General features: G+C 34.6%; 1 protein-coding gene across 1 annotated transcript in view; it reads right to left on the bottom strand.

Moving 5' to 3' along the window:
- Positions 1 to 396: 396 nt before the first annotated feature.
- LOC140446888 (alpha-tocopherol transfer protein-like) overlaps positions 397 to 24,572 on the bottom strand; it is a 36,314-nt gene continuing 12,138 nt past the window's right edge. Inside the window, exons 4-6 of the mRNA XM_072539472.1 lie at positions 21,947 to 22,057; positions 9,727 to 9,829; positions 397 to 647 (exon numbers count right to left, since the gene is read on the bottom strand). Of these exons, the coding sequence (XP_072395573.1) occupies positions 499 to 647; positions 9,727 to 9,829; positions 21,947 to 22,057 (363 nt within the window). The 3' untranslated portion in view covers positions 397 to 498. The remainder of the gene's footprint in view (positions 648 to 9,726; positions 9,830 to 21,946; positions 22,058 to 24,572) is intronic.

The raw sequence follows: 24,572 nt of genomic DNA, 5'->3' as shown, positions 1-24,572 counted from the left end.
GATGCCAATCAACATGTAGCAAATTTTAAACTGTTTGTCCTTGTGTCGTGTAGTTTTAATGTACAATTTTGTGTTTATGACATTCTCAAAGATTGTTGGATAGGCCAAATTTGACGAAGTAGCTCTAAAACGTTATATTATATAAAAAACTTATATCAACCATCAACTTCGAGTTTTTATCGAAGTTAATTAATTTTCTTCAGTTGGAAAAACGTCTCTTGGCTTATTTCAGATGCTCTAGGAAGCGAAAGTACTTGGGCAAGATTAAATTAATAAACTGTGCTCGATATCTGCCTTTCATTTAATCATAGTTTTGTTTTACCGGGTATAATACTAAATTTTTGCTAGTGTTAAAGTGTTAAATGGTGTGAGGCTATATAGTATATAAACAAAATATTGGTTTTCAGTTTTACTTAAAATTTTTTATTGTACTACCAGCTGTAATAATGAAATAAGGTTTTATTTGTAATTACTGAAACAAAAATATTATATGGTGGCTTAATCCACGTCCAATTTTTTGAAATTCCCATAGTAACCCAAAATTTCCGAATTTTCCAGTGGTACCGGCCTAAGGCCTTCGTTTACCCTCATTTTTGATTTTTTGTCGAATCTATCAGACCATTTGACAAACTCCTCTTTCCATAATTCTAAAAGAACAATAAATTGAATGCTTATTAGAGATAAATTATTGAAAAATAACAATCAACCTTCACTTATAAAAAAATTCACAAAAATCATTACTATGATCAAAATATATCGTCTGAGCACCTGAGTAACAAAAACATTTGAACAAAATTTTTGACATAAATATATTAAAAATATTATAGTAATAATTTGAATGCACAATGAGAATTTTCTCTTTTCGTATTTAAATCTCCATGTCCTTCTATTTTCCAATGACCCTCCTACAGGCCTCTTTGTTACATATCGAGATCAACTTCTTTCTTTCATCACCACGATGGTGTTCCTCTTTTTGGTTTTCTTTAGAATATATGTTAGTATTTTCTTTCCTTATTGCTCATAATCCTCTTTGGATGCTCTGTAAAGAAAAAGGACTTCTTTTTCCAATGTGTAAACGTCACCTCTTTATTAATTTATATTTAAATAATTATTTTATTTTAATTTCTTTATTAATTTATTAATTCCTTTGCCTTCAGATTCGTTTTTAATTTTTTTTTCTTCAAATAGTAGTTGGCGCCATCTGTCTTTCTTTTCTCTCTCTTTCTGTCCCATAGAATAAATATTCGCCCTCTCTCTTTCTGTCCGGTAGACTGAATATTCTGTTCTATATTGACAGAAGTGCTAATTCTATAGGCACGTCCTATGTCATACGTAGACATACGTGCTATGTCATCTGTGCAAACTTCATTTAGTCTCTCCATCCATACTTTCTGTCAATCAACTTTTCTAACGCAGTGGGAATATGATTTTTGCCTTCTTTTATAAATTTAAAAAACAGAAAAACATTACTAGATGTTCATTCTAATGATAGTAGACCATATATTTCTATTTCTGTAGGTAATGAGAAAATTTCTGCACTTCTTGATAGTGGTAGTAATGTTGGTATTATTGGTTTTCCTTCTTTATTTTTACTTAAAAAGCTTAATTTAGCACTTAATTATGATGTCTCAGTTCAACTCACTACTGCTGATGGATACATTCAAAGTACTTTAGGATATGTTTGGTTACCTGTTACTTTATTGTGTAAAACTCAATCACTTAAATGTTCCTTCAGTTCCTTCTATTTCACATAAAATGATATTAGGTATGGATTTTATTCATTTGTTTCAACTTTCTTTGGATTTCTCAAATTTTTCATTTAAGGCTACAGATTTATCTACTTGCGTAGTTAATACTATTATAAGTTCTGAAAATCTTTCTGACATTCAGCAATCACAACTCAACTCTGTTATTAAGTTGTTTCAAGAAGTGGGTCCAACAGATTCCATTGGTAGAACTTATCTATATTCCCACTACGTTAGAAAAGTTGATTGACAGAAAGTAGGGATAGTGAGACTAAATGAAGTTTGCACAGATGACATAGGACATATGCCTATAATAGAATTAGCAATTCTGTCAACATAGAACAGAATATTCAGTCTACCGAACAGAAAGAGAGAGGGCGAATATTTCTATGAAGGGCGGTACAATAGACACAAGTCCAGACTGCAACTTTTACAGGAGAGACCTTTAAAGTTTATTTATTTTTTCCTAAATCGATTTTTTTGTCTATGATCTTTAAATGATGCGCATTGTTATTCATTTATGTATGTTTGTGAAACTCTAGTATGTAACCTCGATAAATTTTAATATTGTAGGTATTTTTGTGACTTGTGACTTTTCTACCGGTCAAAGTTGTATTGTATAGCTTGGTAATAAAACACTAAGTCGAGAAATACATATTTATTAAAAACCATTTAGAAGCAAAACATTATCAAAATTTGAAATTTATAGGTACTTACGTATAGTTGAAATAAGTAGATAAACTAAATTACATTATAAAACTAAAACACATACGCACACGTCACTAAAGTTCATCTGTTTCATCTTGAAGATCAAGGTCTTCATCTGCAATATTGTCACATATGTCAATATATTATTATAAAACTTGTGGAAAATAGGCGGATCTTAGCCTTTTTCTCTTTAGATATACGTAGTTGTGAATCATATATGTGAGATACAGAGAGAGTTGAAAATTTTCCACGACGTCTAAAGTTGATCACATCAAAGGTATCATCAGTCAGGTTTTTCTTATATTTGATTTTCCTTGGCTCGTTAACATCATATTGCAACCACTTCACATCATGCCACTTAAATGCCACACCATTTTTATTATTTTCCTTCATAACTAGCTGGTTATTGAATAGTTTGGAAAAGCCATAAAAGTTTTCTTGCTTCATTTCACACACCTCAAATTTGTTCTTTCTCCCCGTGGATCGAATAAGCTGACGCCAGTCATGTGGATGGTATACTGGAATTTCACTTTTTTTCTTTTGTTTTTCTATTAGGGCGTGGTCTATGTCACACTCCATATGTGTGTGCCCAGGAATTAAGAACTTATGGTTTATAATCTGTAAAGTGGTGGATTCCTTTATAAATTTCAAAAACATCGTCGACACATGAGAATTTTTGTTCTGACCACCACAGGTATCGGAATAAATCGTTACAAACTTTACTGAGGGTGATAGATGATTTTTTAAGAAGTGGTATACGCATGACGCTATTTCATTTCCTCCGCGACGAGCTATGCATTCATGCCACATGTAATGTTTGGATTTCCCTGAAGCTCCATCATGATTAGTGAGATTGTATGTCGACAACTGCCTTTTATAAAACACAACGGAGGATCCAAGAAAAGGTGTTGGTAAACATTACTGTAGATCAAACGTATAACGTGCTTTTTCTTGACTTGATTTTGATTCTTCTTTGTCGAATTTTTTCATATTATAAGCCTTATCTGCACTGGAGTGATGCTCTGCGCGTTGAACTGTAAGGGCAGCTTTGTCGGGATCACTAACTGCCATCTTTATTTTAATGTTCAATAAATCGCATGTGTAGCATGTATCCTGTTTAGGTTTCTTAAATGATAAATTTAGTGATCGGAAAGTTTTCTCATAGATTTTTCGACTAACTGGATTTTCCTTGCCTTGGCAGTATAGGTCGTACATAATTCGTAGGTTAAAATGAGATTGCAAGTATTTTTTGTCGTTGTATGTCTAGTGTAATGACTTTCGTACGATGGGAATGAAATTATATGATTTTTAACACCTCCCATCTCTTCTGGCATCTTTGTACGTGGTGGTGGGTTGTGTCCTCTTGCGTCAAAGCTTGGAATGCCTGATACACTTGAGTTTTTTTTGCTTATAACAGTACTTATAAATCTTGGTTTCTCATCTAGAGTTGCACAAAAACATGCTTTGCGTACACGAATTTTCCTTCCACTTATTTCAAAAAAATATTAATGTCACTTCACGTTTTTTGGGATTATCCAAATTTCTCGAACGAATAGTTTTTTTTGGTGCACTATTGATGAGAGCCGCAATGTAGGTAACTCTCATCATCAATCATAAGAGCCTTCCAGTATTCTTGAAAAAGTGAACTTCGTATTTCTGGACTCAATTTCAGATAACACTTATTTCGATATTCTTTTAACTCTAGCATTTTTCTTGCTTTTATTTTCTTGCCTTTTGCAGTTATAAATTCTTTACCGCTATGCGCAAACATTCTTTTCTATTTTTTAGCACTTTTCTAGCAAATGGTTTGATAATTCTTTCAGCTTTGGAATGGATCGATGGAATACTATTAGCATGAATATCATTGTTTGTTTGACTTGAGCTCTGGATGCAGTCATCCACCTCCATAAATGGTCTTTCTAATATACTGGGAGAACAGTTGTTCACTTCTATAGACGAATAGGCCTTAGCTGTTGGTATTGGGTGTGATTCTTCACTATCGGAATCTCCGTCAGGACCATAGCTTGTATCACTGTCACTAAATGCATCAAAAATGTCCATTAATTCGGGATCAACAGAGGGAGCTGGTGAAGAATGTACTGTATCCGATTCCTGATTTTGTGATGTATCAGGTAAATACCTCGATTGACTCGTCTCCCTCAATACCATGTCTATCAACTTTTTACCTCTGCTTCCCATAACTGCACTTGTTTACTTACACACTGCTAACAGAGAACTGCGTAATTTTGTTGCCAATTCCCAAACTTTCTGAGGGATATTAAAAAAATTCCATTCTCAGTACATTGCTAGTGGCGATTAACTATTATTGGTTAGTAGTTTGACCTCCAACAATAAAACAAATCTCATTTCTTTATTACAATTATTTCTTTTATTATAGAAAAATTATTAAAAGCTTTAATTAATCATTTTGTGTATCATTTTGTTGTAGACAAGTGGAAAGCGTGTTTAACGGGGATCGACTTAATTTTTGAAGAAGAAAGTTCATCTAATGAAGTTAAAGAGTCAGCAGGGACTAAACATAACGAAAAAGGATTTGTTGAATGAAGAGTTAGATCTGGTCCACTGGGGATTTTAGAGCACCAAACTACAGTATCTGACGTAAGATTGAAATATAACACTCGTCTGTCGCTGAATAAATATATTCTAAAGTCTTTAGTTGCTTCGATTTTACAAAAGTGATAGATGATGCTAGCGATAGTAGCTTTACAGCTACTGTAACAGCCAATTTTGTAACTACGTCCTTGTTATCTCGATCGAATGATAATTTTTTTACACTAAATCCTTTATTGCAATTGTAGAAATAATATCTATTCATCGTTTGTGTCTAATACTGCTTTAACATGATCTGAACATGGCTTGTCAGGAAATACTTTTTATATTACCAATTAGCGACCATTACAAAAGCTTCATGTATGATCATTGTATCTATATACATATGTACTTAAAATAATACTTAAGCAAATTTATCAAAAAAATCTAAAGAAAGAACAAAAGACACTCAATTTAGTTTCCAAAATGGCTTGGAAACAAGAGAGGCATTTTTTTGCTTGAATTTGCTGTTGGTGGAATGGTACGACTAAAGAAAAGTTGTGGTCAGACAACATCAGACTTCAGCAATTGATACAAACGTTAAACGAAATTGAGCTCAATGACAAAGATATGAGAATTATTCACCAACTATATTGGAATTGAAAAGCGGAAACAAGTATCACCAAAGGTCTACACACAGAAGAAATGGAGATAAAGAAAGACGTAAGAGAGGGTCGTATTCTCTCCCCACTATATCTGTTTAACATTTATATAAAAAGATACGATATTTCAGCTTGCACAACAAAATAAAAAGGCATAACAATTAATGACTCTATTAATAACGTAAGATATGTTGACGATACTTCCATAATAGCAGACAGCATAGGATTACCACTGTTATAGCAAAAACCAAATTTATGGTAATCGGCAGACAACCCCATATGGCAACTCAGTTTAATACAAATAAGAGGACTATCTCTTCTTCTTCTTCTTTTTATATAGACATGACTTTGTCTGTTTTTCAATATTCCTCCAGTAACTGATCGTTTCTTATTGGGGAACCGTTTCTTGCCGTATTTACTTCTCAGATTTTGATGTTCACCAACTTGCACCTACGTCGTAAATCTGTACTTCTAGCTCTGTCCTATAGTGTCTTACCATCAATTTTTCTAAATGTTTTTATCTCGGCTGTTTCTAACATCCTTTTTGTCCTCTCTGTGTCAGATCTTGTTTCTGCCGCATATGTCATTATTGGTCTGATGTTCTGCCTTTCGTTTCTTTCCCGATATTTTTATTTCTCCATATTGTTTCACTTAGGCAGCCTGCGGCTCTGTTTGCTCTATTCACTTGATCTTCCATTTCAGTTTCGAACTTTCCGTAGCTAGATAATGTGATGCCTAAATATTTAAATTCCATCACTTGTTTTATATTATTATCTGTCCTTTCAGCTCCAATTTACATCTTACTAAATTTGCTGTTGTAACCATGCATTTTGTTTTTTTTTTTCGAAATTGATGCGGCATACGTTGTAAATCATTTGCACTTCGAGAGAGTAGTATTGCATCGTCTGCGTAGCAGATTATTTTAAGTTGTTTTCCTCCCATTTGGTATCCTTATATCCTTGGTATCAGGTTAAACACTAGAGGACTCAGGGAATCTCCCTGTCTTATCCCATTGCCAGCTTCAATAGGGTCGGTTAGTTCTTCAACTTTTACTTTGTTGTTGTTTTGGTAGATATTTTCGATTGTTTTGATTATTCCTAGAGGTATCCCTCTTGCGTTCAGCAAGTGTATAACGTCCTTTAATTTGACGTGGTCAAATGCCTTCTTAATGTCCACAAAACATAGATATGCCGGTTTGTTGTATTCTAATGATTTCTCTTGCACTTGCCTCAATATAAATATAGCGTCGGCCCATGATCTTCCCGACCTGAAACCTTGTTGTTCTTCTGCTAGTGTTATAATTTCATTCAGTTTATTTGTTATCACTTTGGTTGTTAATTTTAGTGTTGCGTTTAATAAATTAATTCCTCTATATTTTTCCAGGTCCGATTTGTCTCCCTTTTTGAAAAGAGAGATATTCAGATGCTTGATCTCCATTATTGAAGAATTCTGTTTTGTTTTATTATTTTTTGGATTACTTTTAATAGTTGTTTCGTCAGATTTGGTCCTCCGTACTTTAGGAGTTCGTTCGGTATTCTGTTTATTTTCTATTTTTTAATTTCCTTAACGCTTCCCTTACCTCTTCCTTCTCAATATTTATTTCTTCGTTTGACGTTATCTCTGGTGTTGGTGCTTCATTATCGTCATCTTTAGCAAATAGAGATCGAAAGTAGTTTGTCCATATTTTCTTCTGAATGTGTTTCGTTTTTGTTAGTTCTTTCTTCTCTTTTCTTTGTCATCTGACAATTTTCCATATTTCTTTTGTTCCGTAGAAGTCGTGTTCCATCTGTTTTGAGAAGATCTGTCAGTGTTCCCTTTTTATTTGTCTAACTAAAGTATTCGTGTCATTTCTGATTCGTTTATAGTGGTTATATGCCTGTTGTGTTTGTTGTGTTCTGTATTGTAAAAAGGCTTTCTTCTTTTCTTTACATTTTGTCTTCACTTCCTCCTCACTAAACCATGGTGTTTTCTTTTTTAATATTTTAGTGTTCGTTAGTTTCCTCTCTTCAAGCGATTCTGTTGCTGCCTTAATTATATTATTTTTGAGTTTTTCCCAGCTTTCCTCGATGTTATCATATTTTAATATTTCATTCCCAGCTGTCTTCTCTGATTCTTTCCCTGTATAAGTATTCCGTGGATTCTGTATTTAGTCCTTCGACTTTGATTTTTGTTTGTATTGGCGCCGCTTTTTTGGGTGGGAAGTATTTCAGGATAATTCTTATTTTACATAATACTAGGTTATGGTCGAGTCATACATCTGCTGAGTTGAGGCATCTTACGTCGATTATTTTCGTCGATGGATACATATCTCTGTTGGTTATAACATAATCTATCATAAATCTTTGTTCACGGGTGTTAATAAATGTATATTTGTGTTGGTCTTTGTGGTCAAAAAATGTGTTGGTTATTCTTAGTTCGTTATTCGTGCAGAAGTTTATCATCAGTTCTCCATTTTCGTTTTTGACATCCTCGTTATATTTTTGTTTAATTTCGGGTATTACTTGACTGCCTATTTGAGCGTTAAAATCCCATAATATTCTCATCTTCCCTCTGACTTGATCTATTATTTGGAGCTATTGAATGGGTTGAAAGAATTAAATACCTTGGAGCTACATTGATATTTCACTGCTCAAAGAGCAAGTGGGACTGTGAGCAGGAAGTGAAGATGTAGAGAGTAAGAGTAGAGAAGAAGAGAGTAACAATGACTAGAAACATTTTCGTTATATTTCCGGTCTTGCAATGCTATATATGGTCTATCGTTATATAGGGAAGTGAGACCTGGTCACTTAAAATGAGATCTCGGAATCGTGTCGAGGGTTTCGAAATGTAATGTCTCAGAAAGCTGCTTAGAATTCCATGGGTGGACCATGTACCCAATGATTAGGTTCTGAGAAGAGCCAAAGAAAATTATTAGATCTCGTTAAGCAGAGAAAGGTTTCATACTTAGGCCATTTTCTACGAAATAACAAATTAACAATATCACCTTGGTGGGTAAACTTGAAGACCAAGGAGGCCCTAGACTAAAGCAACATTCGTGGTTTTAAGAAAAAGAAATAGGTGTGGCATACCTCACGTGAATATGATAATAAGAATAACGGATAGAGGACAAACTAGAGAGAAAACACTACAAAAAACAACAATAACAACGCACAAAGAAGATAGTTCGTAGCTCAAAAAACTCGTGAACAATCGCAACGTACAGCGTGGGCTCAGTTGCCTTAAACCGACTAACACTATATTGTCATATTGTCATTTACTTGCATATATTTTTCAATATTATAGTATATACATTGTACTAATTAAGATTTTTATGTTTTAGGCAACCTACAAAAAAATAAAAAAAATAAAAACACACAAAAAAAAGGCCTCGGCTACCAAAACAATTAAAAAATACTAACAAAAACCGGAGCAAGCCAACAAAAAAAAATCAACAAAAATCCCAAAACCCGGGCACGTAGGGCCTAACCCCTTGAGCACCAAGTCTCCGAACTGAGCCTAGCTCAGAGCGGAGACTTGAGGCCCAAGTAAGCAATTTTTAGTTCGAGGAGAAGCTACATTAAGATAGCAGGATCATAGCGACAATGCGCTGTCCTGAGTTTGATTTCGGTTAGAAAACCATGTTGGAGTTCTATTACCCAGGAGTCCCACATGAAGAACATTTGGTTGATAGTTGTGCCCCTATCACGCATCAGAGTGCTAAGTACTATAGGGGGAAAAGGGATAGTCTGGAGCATTGGAGCGCGGTGGAGTGACTCCTGTTTTTATTTAACTTAATACACCTCGCTCCAATGAATTGTTACTCCCGAACGTAATTAGGGATGAACATATCTCACAGGCTGGGTTTAATTAAATGCTTGCTCGCTTGCGGATGAAGAATCTTTGTACATTCGACAACCAACATGAACATCTACACGTTGCATAGAGTATGGCAGCCAAAGAACAAGTTTTTTGATATACTATACCATACCTTCAAAAAATTATAAATCTGACCTATGTTTTATTATAAAGAAAGTGATTTTCTATCAAATTTAAAGAATAAAATTACATTTATACTTTATTACCGTTCAGTTCGTCCATTGACTTTTGTTTTCCGCCATAATCTTTTGGCAGGACTTCGGGAGAAATATGTTTGTAGAGACTCTCCAAGTTTTTATGTAAATATATCTGAAACCAAGGTATATAAAAATAGTATGCATTTTTAATAATTACAGCATTTCTACAAAGAAGTTAAATCGGGCGTTCATGACGAATGTCAAACTCTTTACAGATTTATATTTTTTTTTTGTTTATTTTAAACAAATTTTGTACAATTTTATCATAATTATGTTTAATAAATTAATACAAAGAAGTATCAAAAAACCTGACATCATTCCCATAAGAAGCGTTCCCATAAGCTGTTCTCTTAATCATTATTAACGATAATTCAAAATTTTAAAAAATGAAATAAAAATTGAAAATAACTTATATACATAATATATAAATGTTTTGATCGAATGTTGCATGTGGGTAGATTATCATCTACTCCGTATCCTTAATAATGTATATAATATCACACAGCTTCTCAGCCTCTAGTCGATATATCTTCAGCTTGTTTCTTATATTCCTTTTAGACGAATCGCTTTTGTGATTGCTTATCCAATATCACCCCTTGGTTTTTCAGAACGTATTCCACTCTCTGTACGAGATATTGCAGTGCCGTTTGTGTAGAGAATCCTGGTCGATACGCATGCTGTTTCTAATGTATCAGGCTTTCACCGAATAAACCATTCTTATTGTGCCAATGGAGCAGTTTTTTAGAGCCTTTAGTACGAAAGACATCAGACTTATCAGCATCAGGGACTTAGCTTTTTCCTATCCAATTTTGTCAGCTTTACTGGCTCCCATACTTTTACTATGTTATTTATATTTTTCGCTGTATTAATGATTCAATCATTCTCTACCTTATTACTCTACTCTAACTCTTAGTAATAATTCCTACTTCCACTTTAACCCTACTCCTTTAGACATACATACAGTTTTAAAATAGCAAACGAAAGACTTTCTCTCGGTTGTTGACTGCCGATAGCAACAGACGCACTTTCTCTCGACTGTTGACTGCCGCTAGCAACAGACGCACTCTCTCCCGAGACTAGACGGTGAGAGCCGCTACCGAAAAGACGCTCTTGGTATCACAGTCTAACTTCCTGCACACTAAAGTCCAAGCGACTGAACGTGAACAGCTACCCCAAACAAGGTCGGTCGGACGACGAACTGAATGGTTCAAATCCGACTTCTGAGTTTTCGAACGAAATTAACACTCAGGATATCTCTAAATTAGTCTTTTTCAAGACTAATAAAGACGATAAAACTGAATTTGTAAACATAATAACAGATTTAATTTCAGGATCCAGCCCATTCAGACGGGAATTCTCACTACATAGGACATTATTCAAGAACAAGAAATTCAGGCCCACCTCGAGGAGAAGTGGACCCACCCAGGAACTACAGCGACAAAATAACGAAGCGAAAGAAAATACATCAGGAAAAGGCATAGAAGAAAATATGGCCCAAAATAATATTGAAATTATGGACGAAGAACCATTTCAGCCAGTGAAATGCACAAGAAGGAATTCCAACGAAGATGTAAATGAAGCTAGACAAAGGGCGGCTACAAGCGCGGGAACAGGACCAGGAATTGTTACGAAGAACTGTTACCAAGTTCTAGAAACGGTTAATGTCGAAGAAAGTGCTCCAGTCACCAACAAAAAGGAAAGAATACCACCAAACGTCATCTCAGGACAAATAGGAAACTACACCGCATTCATCAAGGAAATACGAACTCTCCTAGGACACAAAAATTTCCAAATAGCTCCAGCCGGCAAAGCGGGTACAAGAGTGTACCTGAAAACTAACCAAGATTATGAAAAGCTGAAACAGGATTTCATAACTACAAGAACAGCATTCCATACCTACACTAAGAAGTCGGAAGTAACGAAGAAAATTGTGATGAAAGCAGCCCCCGGCATGGATTTGGACGAGGTGGAAGCTGAATTGAGAGACCAGGGAATTGTCGCGAAAGTGACGGAAATGAAGACCAGGCAAAACGGAAGGACGAGTAAATCATACCTACTCCAGGTCGACAAGCAACAGGACCTCAAGGAAGTCAAAATAATCAACGGACTTCAAAACATTCGAGTCAGGTGGGATGCCTACTCGAAACCAGCACGTGAAACACAGTGCTACAATTGCCAGGAGTTTGGACACTCCGCGAAAAACTGTTTCAAGGCTCCAAGATGCATGAAATGCGCTCTTGGACACCAGACCAGGAACTGCCCACTTCCAAAAGGCAAGGAAAACAAAGTTAGATGTTACAACTGTAATGAAGGACACACATCCAATTATTCGATGTGCAAGAAGCACATCGAATATTTAGACCAGCAAGCAGCACGCAGAAACAGGAACCAACCTCAAGCCAACGCAGCTCTAGCTCCACCTCATCCATCGACGTTCAGGACAACAGTAGGCGGACTCTCCTACGCTCAGACGACCAAAGGTACCCAACAGCCAACCTCCAGACCAGAAGGAGTGAAGAGTGCATGGGCAGAAATCAACAAGATTGTAAACGTGGAAAAGATGATGGCCATTCTTCAGGACATGAAAAATGAACTTTTAGCGGCTAAATCATTTGCAGAACATGCAATGATTTTCCTTAAATACGAAGACATCTACAATGCCAATTAAGCATTTAAGGATCCTACAATTCAACATGGCATCACTCCGGCTAAGGATACATGAACTTCGAGAGACGGTAATAAGGTACAATCCAGATGTCATCTGCCTGTCTGAAACACGATACATGACGGAAACGCAACTACCAAGGATAACAAACTATGATGAATACGGAAGAAAAGACGTGCCCAACAACAGCGGAGTAGCCATCTATGTTAAAAATAACATAGAATGGAACCAAGTAGTCATGGAAACCAACCACTTTGAGAACGTAGGAATCAAAGTAGGAGGTACTAATATCTTTTCTATTTACAGGAAACAGTCACAGGAACTAGCCATTAAAGAATTAGATGCCATGCTTAACTCAGCACCAACCGTTGTCTTAGCAGGAGACTTCAACGACAAACACACAGCATGGGGATGTGTAACGGACTCAGCACCAGGAACAGCACTACTTAGGTACTGCGAAGACAGGGACAAGATGTTATTCGTACCAGACGAACCAACAAGGATCAGCCCAGTAAGAGGACACAACAATTCAACGTTGGACCTATTCATCACAAACGACGTCATTATAGAAGATGTGAGAGCCAACTTCGAATGCAGTTCGGATCACAAACCAGTCACAGGAAGGATGACATCAAGAGTAGACCTACCCACCATAGAACCAGTAGAAAGATGGCGATGGAAAGACGCAAATTGGCCCAATTACAGACGACAACTCAACCAAATCGAGATGAAAAGGGAATTCAATTCAATAGAAGAAGTCGAAAGAAAAATAGAAGATATTACTAGAAGAATTCAACAAGCCATGGAGGACAACATACCGAAATCTATGACGAACAACAGAGGACTAATCATTCCAACAGAACTTCAGGACATCATCAAGGACAGAAACAAGGCCAGAAGAGCATTCCAGAGGACCAGAAGACAGGAATTCAAGGAATACGGAGACACCCTATCCGAAGAAATAAGAGTAAGACTGAGAAGTCTTACTGAAAACCAGCTACACAACAACATCAGGAAAGCTGAAGAAACCACGGAAATGCCTGGAAAATGCTGAAAGCCAAAAGAAGAGGGAAACAAAAGATGCCACAAATCATAGACAACGAGGGAATATACTACGAAACCCAAGGAAAGGTGGATGTCATTGCAAGGAACATGGCAAACATACATAGACAAAACCAGGACATGTCGGATATAAGAACAAGAAGAGAAGTCAACTTCGAGTACAACAGGATCAAGGGAAGAAACGAATTCCAAATAGAAGAAGAAGACTACACCAGCCCATACGAAGTAGCAAGGATCATCAGAAAACTGACAGGAAGCAGAGCACCAGGACCGGAAGGAATCCACAACATCACCCTCAAGGAGCTTCCAAGGAAGATAATAGTACAACTGTACTATATCTTCAAATTCTGCTTGGAGAAAGGACACTTTCCGAACAACTGGAAGCACGCCAAGATCATCCCCCTCCTATAACCGAGGAAAGACGGAAGAAGACCAGAAAGCTACAGGCCTATTTCTCTCCTAGAAACCATGGGAAAAATTCTTGAAAAGATCATCTACAAGAGACTGATGAAACACTCAGAAAGAAGAGGAATCATGCAAGAGGAACAATTTGGATTCAGAAAAGGAAGGAACTGCGAACTTCAATTAGCAAGAATCATCAGCGACACCAAAATAAAATTCAACAGGAAGCAAAGGACAGGACTAGCCATACTGGACATAGAAAAGGCATATGACATGGTTTGGAAAACGGCATTAATCTTCAAGATGGACAAGGCTAGACTTCCCCACAACCTCATCAACATCTGTGACACTTACCTGTCCAACAGAACATTCCATCAGCGGACCAAAAGATGTCAGCAATTCAAGGTATTCAGGAAGGAATGCCTCAGGGCAGCATTTTATCTCCAATTTTATATAACATTTTTGTTTCAGACCTACCTACAGATCCAAGAACTTCAACAGCTCTTTATGCAGACGATACAGCAGTGTATGCATCCGGAAAAGACGAAGAAAGAATCATAAGGAATACAAAAAATCACTAGGTACACCGAAAAATGGAAGATAAAAATCAACACCCAAAAGACGCAGTTCATAGTCTTCAGCCAGAGTTCGAGACCAACACGAAACCAAATCAGAATAGGAGGCAACAGGATCCAGGAAGAAGACTCAGTCAAATACCTAGGAGCCCACCTCGACAGAAGACTCAACTTCCGGATGCATATACAAAAAACTAAGGTAAAAGCTAATGCAGCTAAAAGACTAATTCTCCCTTTCATTTTTAGGACCAGCCCGCTGTCCAAGGCCAAGAAAATCCAGTTGTACCAGGCCTATGTTAGATCGGTGATGCTGTACGCAGTTCCAGTGTGGAGTTCCATTGCAGAAACATACTGGAGAAGATTAAAAGCCACGGAAACATCATGCTACCGGATCATCGACGGAGCATCATGGGAAGACAGAATCACGAACGCAACCATCAGAAAAAGGCTCCAGTATACACCACTAAGGGAGGTGTCCGAAAAAAGGACCAGGTATTTCTTCCACCAAGCTACAAGAAGACTCCTTAAGACCAGGGGCATCCTCGAGAATAACAGGAACCAGAGGATGCATAGAACTACCCATAGACTAATCGACCACCTGATCAGGGTCTAGCCGGATGGTTGCCGGAAAACAGCCAAGCAGGGAAGTAGGTACGGTGCCGTAAATTAATACCTACAGAAGAAGACGAGGATAAATCCACACAAAGAGGTCCAGGATGCCGAGAGGACGAAGAATCAAGAAGCTGGCGGTGCAAGTGCGGGACGCTGAAAGAAGACTATAATGAATGATATACTCAATGACATGTTAAATTTTATTAGGCAATAAACGTTTTTATTTTATATCTCTCCCGATTGTTGACTGCCGCTAGCAACAGACGCTCTCCCTCTTTATCTCTATCTCCCTCTCTCTCTCTGATAATTACGCGAAAAATACCGCGAATTCTGTTTTGAATCGTATAGACAACAGATGCAAATGTGCTCTATCTCTTGATCTTAGCGTTGGTACCGGGAGACACGTGTGTAGAAACATCTAAAAACAGCTCCCTTCGTACGAAAAACAACCACGTGTAAATATCGCGAATGAAAACCTATAAGTTTTGCGAGTATGTGTAACAGTTATATTGGCAAGACTTTTTATAAACTTGATTTGGCTATTATCTATACCACCATTTACTACCTCTCCTAATTATTTTGAACCAGCCCTATTTAATACAGTTCTCATACTCTGCAATTTCACATATTATGTGCACCCTTTTTTATACACCTTCATTATCATACATAATTTTTGTACGTGCCATTTCTCTTCTACAGAAGTATTAGTTCCCGATATATTAGATAGAAGAATTAGATAGAAGTCACATCTGGACCCGGTCATTTATACGGCTCAAATGAGTCTATTGTTTATTTCATTTTGTCCGTCTTTTGCCACAAGCTAGTTTTCCTTAGAATCATGTCATAGTATCCAGTCCAGTATGCTGTGATTTTTCTAGTGGCATCAGTTTTGATTTGGACTCAGGAAAGTGTACCCTGAAAAGTTCTTTCATGGATTTTTTACCATTTTGTGTATTCTTGCGATAGTACTGCAGTAGTATATTCCCCAAACATTAGGCTATTTTTAGGCAATTTTGAAGGAATATATTTTTCGACACATGACTTACGTAATTAAGTATTTTTCAAAATTATAAATCTTCTTCTTCTTCTTCCTTTTTATAAGCAATTCTGCTTGTTCATTGGCAGATTAATACCCCCATAGAAGGTTGTCACTCCATCTTTTGCGCGGTCTTCCGATACTTCTTCTGCCGATTGTTGTTACTCCATCTTGTTATTTTGTCGACACAGGTCTCCCCCATTTTGCTTATGTGGTTATTCTATTCTTTTTTTTTTCTCTTTTATGTCCATTCATTTATATACTGTACGTTACATTCTCTTCTAATGTCGTCACTTTTCTTTTGATCTCTCAGCGTATTTCCTGGAATTCTTCTCAGTACTCTTATCTCTGCTGTTTCCAGTAGCCTTTGTGTTGTGACCGTGTTGGGTTTTGTTTCTGAGGCATATGTCATTATTGGTCTCATACTGGCTTTATAAATTCTTGACTTCATCTCAGTGTTAATGTGTCTGTTTCGCTATATAGTGTTATTAAGGCATCCTGCCAGTCTATTTGCTTTTTGTACTTGATTTCTTACTTCTTTGTCCTGGTCTCCATAGCTGGATACTGTAATTCCAAGGTATTTTATTTCCATTACTTGTTCAATACTGATGCCATCAATTTATATTTTGCTTCTGGTTGGTTCTTTGCTGATTACTATTGTTTTAGTTTTATGAGATGAGATTGTCGTATTAAATTCTTTTCTGTCTGCGTAACAGAGTATTTTTATTTCTTTGTTTCCCATTCTGTATCCTGTTTCTATGTTAAGGCTTTTGATGATTTCATCTATGATTAAATTGAAGAGCATAGGGCTCAATGAGTCCATTTGGCTTATTCCGCTGCCTATTTCTATAAGTTCTGTAAGTTGTCCATCTAGTCTGACTTCCATTTTGTTGTTTTGGTAAATGTTTTCGATAATTTTTATAATATTGAAGGGAACTTCTGTATTGTACAGAAGATGGATTACATCTTTGACTTTTACTCTGCCAAACTATTTCTTTAAGTCAGTCAGACACAGAAATGCTGCTCTATTTTACTCTAGTAATTTCGCAGTAATTTGCTTTATAACGCATATTGCATTAGTACACGATCTTCCACTACGAAAACCCTGTTGTTCATATGCTAAAACTTATCCTCTGATTTATTAGTACTTGTAAAATTTTAGTTGTAAGTTTTAGCGCAGTATTTAACAAGTTTATATCTCTGTAGTTATCTGACTGTTTTTTAACTACTTTCTTTAATAGTAGAATTAGTTCGTTTGTTCTTCATTCTTCCGGTATTTTATTGTGTATTATAATTTTATTAATTAATGTTGTTAATTGTTTTGTCATTGCTGCTCTACAATATTTCAGTAATTCGTTTGGTATACCATCTTTACCTGCTGCTTTTCTGTTCTTTCGGGTTTTCCAGTATTTTACGAGCGTCGTGTAAATTTATATTAATTTCTTCATTTGTGATCATTTCTGGTGTTTCCATTTCCAGCGTCGTTTGTTCTGTCTCTGCATAGAGCTTTTGATTCTTTCAGTTCCTTGACTTCGTTCTTTCTTTGACTTCTTATAAGGCGCCATAATATGTCCTTTTGCAGATCGTAAAAATCATGTTTCAGTTCTTTCGAAAAGCGTTCCAGTAATCATTTTTTATTTTTCTTAGAAGTGCATATGTTTCGTTTCCAATTGTTTTGTAATTATGGTATGCCTCTTGTGTTTTGGTTGACATGTATTTCGGATAAGCTTTTTTCTTTCCTTTACATTTTTTCTTCACTTATGTACAAAACCATGGAGTTCTTCGCCTTGGGAACGATTTATTTTTATTTATATTTCTTTCACCAAGAACTTACTTCGTCGAGGCTAAGATATTAGACTTAATTTTTGCCCATTTTTCTTCGACTGCATTACTTTCTGTGATGTAGAATATAAAAATATAAATAATTCATGTAAATGATGTAATTAAAATCTCTTAGGATATATAAATGTATCACATAAACTTCCTAGATGGAAAACAGTGGCTGAACGTTTACGTTTGTACGTACTCAAGCAAATAATATATCGTCGCTGCCACGGCGAAACCTCCTATGTGACTTTTTTTTCTTTTTTAACTTTTTCATACCATTTCTAGATATTATTACGTTCTATGACTTAACGAAACCACCGAAGTACTAACTTGCCCTTGACAGTTGTAAAGGAGTAAAACGAAACGTCCTATGTGCTCAGGGTTTAATTTATAAAAATCTGCAGTCTTGAATTCGTCCATGTGCAACCAATGTCACATAAGATCTCTCTTGATATCACTTAGAGGACAGTGCAGCCATACAGCGTGTGGCTGAAATCTCCGATGTGAAGTCAAATTCACATAGGTGGTTTCTATCATACCTATTCCATACATTGTTGTCTACCTTATTATTACCAGCCGCTAGCAAAAATCAGCTATTTTATGTGTTTGATCCAGCAACACTCAAGAGGTTTTTTACTGACGTAAACAATGTTTTCCCGCTAGTTCTTTCATGGTTATTGTCACATGGTTTAGAGACAGTGTTGTGTTCGTATGAGAGTTCAAGTTTTAAAAATTATTCTTTGAAAACCTAACGTTGGTGGCGATTAATAATAAACGTGAAAACGGTAAGTAATATTTAATTAATGTATAGTGTAATAATAACACCGGTATATAGGTATAAGACCGGATAACTAACTCAAAGCTGTAAATACATTATAAATTCTGTCACTTAACTTATTATCTAGGAACACAAGAAAGCCGAAAAGCGTATCTATACAAACGGCAAAGTTTAAGGCACTCTCAAGCTTATAAAATAAAAAATATACATCGTGATAATATCTACATAATTTTATAGATACAGGGTGTTCTAAAATATGTATAGCAATTCATTGTTTCTAATCAAGCAGTTCATAACATGTACATAATTTTACTGGATACACGGTGTCCTAAAATGATGTTTTGAAAATGTCGTGCATATTTTGTCGAAATTAACAGTAAATTTCTTTTCAAAAAATGTCTCGAAGCAAAAAAATTGTTCAACTCGCCCTGGACAATCAAGCAAATATAGAACCGACACAATGTGGAGGTGGCTGTAATACCAATGCAGAATCGCTCACCACTGCACCAGACAATCAGCTCTTGGACGCCATTGTTTTGGCCCTAATTGCTCAAGGTGACAATTTATTAATATCCGAAAACGAAACAACTGATAACTTGCAACTAAATTCTATAGAGCTAATCACATTACAACCTGTTAATGTCTTTGAAGGTGAAGAGGAAAGTAGTAATGTAGATATTTGTTCAGGAAATCATTCTCGTGAAAGTAAAGGTGAGACTGCAGTAAACGATGAAAACAACACTAAAAATTTTAAAAATAAAATTGAAAGAGAGGCCACCCAACGAAGTTTTAATTCAGCTACCACTGATATTCAAGAAGATATTGCTCAAGAAGTTGAAAATGAAAATGAGGCTGAAAACAAAAATGAGACAGAATTAAATAAAAATGACTGTTCTGGAAAAGGAAACATGAAAGATGGAAAATTCAAAAATAGTGCGAGAATTCAGCAGGCGAACCGCCTTAAAGAATATGAGTATACAGGTTGTCATAGAAAAGGGAATGAAATAACTAAATATATTTTAAAAAATACAAGACAAATCAAACAACGATGCAACTATACATCTGTACAACAAAAGAGCAAACGATGCTACCCATGTGGGCTTTTCAGTGAACAGGAAAGAAAGATTATTTTTAAAAAGTTTTGGAAGATTGCATCGTGGCCAGAAAAAAAGATGTTTGTGAAAGGATCAGTGACAACACTTAAAGTGATGCGAAAAAGAAAAGATGCCAAGAACCATAACAAGAAATATGAAGGACACGATATTTTCTTGCAGAAAGTAGATGGTGAGAAAATTAAGGTGTGTCGTAAGTTTTATATAAATACCTTATCGATAGGAGAAGATACATTCAAAAGGTGGGTTAATAAAAATAATTATCAGCTAGACAGCTCGTCTTCGGATGCAGAGGATAAAGATCTGCTGAATGAGTCTGAAATACAGTCAAAATCGAGACCTGATTTCGGTTTAAAATTAGATATTAAAAGATGGTTAGATATATTACCGAAGGTTCCTAGATACTATTGTTGTTCCACTTCGACAAAGATCTACTTGGAGTCTACTTTTCGTTCAATGAAGCATTTACATGAGGTTTTCAGGGACTGGTGCACAATTCAAAAGTATTACACCAGCGGGAAAATCTTTTTTTAAAAAGATATTAGCAGAAGAAAATATAACCACGTAAGTACCAGTATGACGTATGTACTAGCTATAAGCTGAAAAAGATTTTCAGCATCACTTAAAGAGAAAAGATAAAGCAAGGGAAGTGAACAATTTGGCGAAAGGCAGGGCCTCTGCAAGAACATTAGTTTTAACCATGGATCTACAGAGTGTACTTTTGTGTCCAAAAGTACTTGCCTCTAAACATTATTACAAACAAAAACGTCAGCTCCATAATTTTAGAAGAATTTACAACTTGCATTACGGATTTCATTGTTACAAAGATAAACGAATTTGACTACTTTATACTAATTTCAGATGGATGCAACTATCAAAATCGGAATCGAATTTTCATTAAGTGATCTCGCTGTTCGAGAACAAATTACAGTTGAGCAGTTGTGTTTGGAAATGGGCCACACCATGATAGAAGCCGATAGCGTCCATGCAACTCTTGAGAAATATTTTATTTCGCCAATCAACTCGCTATCTGATTATGTCGCAAAAACTAGAGCTGCTCGCCCTGCTCAGCACTACACCGTTATTGTTATAGATTACTCATTTTTCAAAAATTTTGAAAAACAACAATCCATTCTTAAATCATTAAGACCTGGAAAGCCTGGAGGTCCAACAGTTACTGACATAAGGGCACTCAGCTACATTTCAGCGGGTGAAATATATTTTAAAATTAACCATTCAGATGAATACACACTTTTGCCACAAAGACGTCAAAATTCTCAAAACACACCCACTCAGTTATATGCCAGCCCAATTCCTATATCTGAATCTAAGTTCATGCATCTACAGGATCTTAAAGATGTTATAGAAATTGATCACTATACCTTCTACGATTCCCTGCCCTATAATGGCAACAGCGAAGGATCTAAAAACAGAAAAGGAGACGAAAAAGAAAATTCAAGCAATATTGCCAAAAAAATAAAAGGAACAGGAGTTAAGCCGAAGACGGTTAAAACATAAAATCTAATCTTATAGGTTTAAGTTTTCATTTTGTATTACTTTTCAATAAAACTGTTGTCTAGTTGTATCACAGCTCTAAAATAGAGTTTTATTTTTTGTAGGCGAAACCTCCGTTGTGTTCATATCGGAATCAAAGGATACTCCCAGGTGCAAAATTTCACCAAAATATTTCATTTATCAATTAATATAATTCAGTTGAACGGGAAACGGATATGTAACCACATCTGTCTGTGCTATATCTATGGCATACAAAAGAATCGATCACTTCTACCCCGTTCGACAAAATCTATAAAGTTTTTTATTCCTCCTGAACATAGGAGGATATTCTATTCTATTCTAGATATACACATAGGAGGTTTCGCCGTGGCAGCGACGATATTGTATCAGTTTTTATACTCACTAGGATATAATAGCGCTGTCTTATACATTGATTGGTCGCTTAGTCTACGTGTACAAGTCTCACAGCGTTAGACAATCAATAGAATAATTCTTCAGTCATTTGCTTCTGGTAGAGGCTGATTTCATTATTAATTTTATTTAATATTTTAACTTAAAATAAATATATTTTGCTTATTATTACCAAAAAGAGTACCGCCCAAAATCTCTAATTACAAATTAGAAAAATATATCTTCTTTACTTACCCTGTCGTATAGCTTCTTCTTTAAAGTACCTTTAGCAACTGCCATTACTATATGGACATATTGGGGATAATTAATAATATGAATTTCTTTTACCCGATTTCTCATTATGTCCTGTAACAAAAAAAGAATATTATTAGAACCGGTTTTATTTTTATCTATCGAAACAAAATTAAAACATTTTAAGTTTTATTCTAATTAGATAATATGGAAATGCAAGATAAGTAGTATATATACTATGTATCGGAAGAGGAAGGATAGGATTATCTCATCGAGTTATATGGAGAAGCTATGAGCATATTAACGTGTGTATTAAAAACGGCGTCAGTAGGTGTGGCTAACGATCATACCAATATGGCGGTGGGATCAGAGCCTGACTCAATAATATTAAAACTACTATACAAATATGACTAGTTGTTACGAGGATTTAATCATAATCTAAAAAAGTGCAATACATTTTTAATAAACTATGATTTATTTATCCTGCGGTAAACACTAAAAACACGACATATTATGCATAAAGATAAATTAATACAGTCAAATAACAAGTTTATCTGAAAGAGATAATAATATAAACAATATTTTAAAGGGTAAAATGAATATACGGTATGAAATAAAAGAAATACGTTCGTTCTACAACTTATATATTTGATAACTACAAATTAACTGACACTTAAAAATTTAATTCAATTAACAAAGTTAGAAAAGTTATTATTAAAAAAACAAAATTGAATATCTGCCAAATATCACAATGGAAATACTGTGTGGAAGTAAAAATAATTATGTGGCAGTAGTTAATAAGAAATTTTAAGATATTTAGGATGAGGATATTTGAGTATTCTCAAGAATAGCACGATCTACCTTACTTATAAGATTTTTTATGAATACTATTAATATATTTTCTGAAGTACGGGTCATTACTTTGTTTACATATTTGTATACTAACCTGTGGAACGTTATTCCTGAACATTCTTTATTAACATTGCTTCGGCTACTGAAACTACGTTGAGAACAAGAAACCGCATTATTATGCACTATCACAACACACACACACATATATATATATATATATATATATATATATATATATATATATATATATATATATATATATTGATATGATTGGTGTTTATAGAAAATAATTTATAAGTTACACTACTAGATAATATTAGATATAAAGAGTATTTGGCTATTTAAATAAATTATATACTAGAGAATTTAATAAAAATTATTTATGTGAGGGCATTTTTAAGAAATTAGCATATAATAATTGTAAAAAGTTGTATTTTAATGTTGTAAATATATTTAAGTGAGCCGTGTGATTAGGCAACCAGATATACATACTCTCGAAGTGACAGATAGAAATTAAGAATTATTACGAATATAAAGTGGGGTTATAATAATAATAGTTTAAAATGTTTAATTTATATATATTTACTGATTTAAGTGTTTATTCTGATCTGAAAAGCCTAAATGTCAACAAAATTATTAATAGAAAAATATGGAATTCTCTAGATCACCGGAGATGGCCTTGTTTGCGAAATGGTTTGTTCCAGAAAATTCAGACATGTATTTAATAGAACAAATGGAACATCATTTCTTACCAGATGGTTCTGGAACATCCAAAAAGATATAAATACCCGGTGATTTGGATTCAGAAAGTCAGTCAGTCAGAAAGTTTAGTAAGAAAGTCCATTCAGTTAGTCAATCAGTTATGAGTTTTTTAGTATGAAAATTAGTTAGAGGCAGTCAATCAGTTACAATTGTTCAATATAGTGAGTTAAATCAATATTAAGAAACAGTATAAAGAAAATAATATTGAAGATTAAAAATTATGTTATGTATAAATGATAATTGGATAATGGAAAAAGTATTAATTGAATATTAAAATTAAATAATATATTTGGTGATTGGATATTGGTATATAGAAAAGAAGAATAAATATAAATGCTGTTTGCTGGTTTGCTTGGTGGTTTATAAATGCTGTGAAGAAAAATATAGGAAAAATAAGGATAACCGAAGCTGAGAAGAAGACATTTGAGTGGTGATTATAATCTATATAGTGGAAAACAGTTCATTTAGGCATTCAGTAACAGAAAGGTACAAAAATTTTGTTAATATAATTTAGTTAGTGTCATAACAATTTCAATTTTGTAGATAGTTTGTTTAAATTTTACATTGTCTATAGAATTTAATTAGTTTCATAAGAATTTCAATTTAAAGATAGTTTATTTTAAATTTACATTGGCTAGGTTAGATATATATTTGTGTTTCATAGTAGATCTAATAAAGATAATTTAAAAAAGTACGTACAAACTAATTCTTTGAGAACCGCGATAAAAACCGTATATATTATATTATTAAAAATACTCATTGCTCATCATTCAAACAAACAATACATCATAACAATATATATATATATATATATATATACATATATATATATATATATATATATATATATATATATATATATATATATATATATATATATATATATATATATATATATATATATTGTTATGATGTATTGTTTGTTTGAATGATGAGCAATGAGCATTTTTTAATAATATAGGGTTTTTATCGCGGTTCTCAAAGAATTAGTTTGTAAGTACTTTTTTAAATTATC

The sequence above is a fragment of the Diabrotica undecimpunctata genome, chromosome 7, assembly GCF_040954645.1.
Source record: "Diabrotica undecimpunctata isolate CICGRU chromosome 7, icDiaUnde3, whole genome shotgun sequence".
In the NCBI taxonomy this organism is placed as follows: Eukaryota; Metazoa; Arthropoda; class Insecta; order Coleoptera; family Chrysomelidae; genus Diabrotica; species Diabrotica undecimpunctata.
This window is presented reverse-complemented; position numbering and strand designations above follow the sequence as displayed.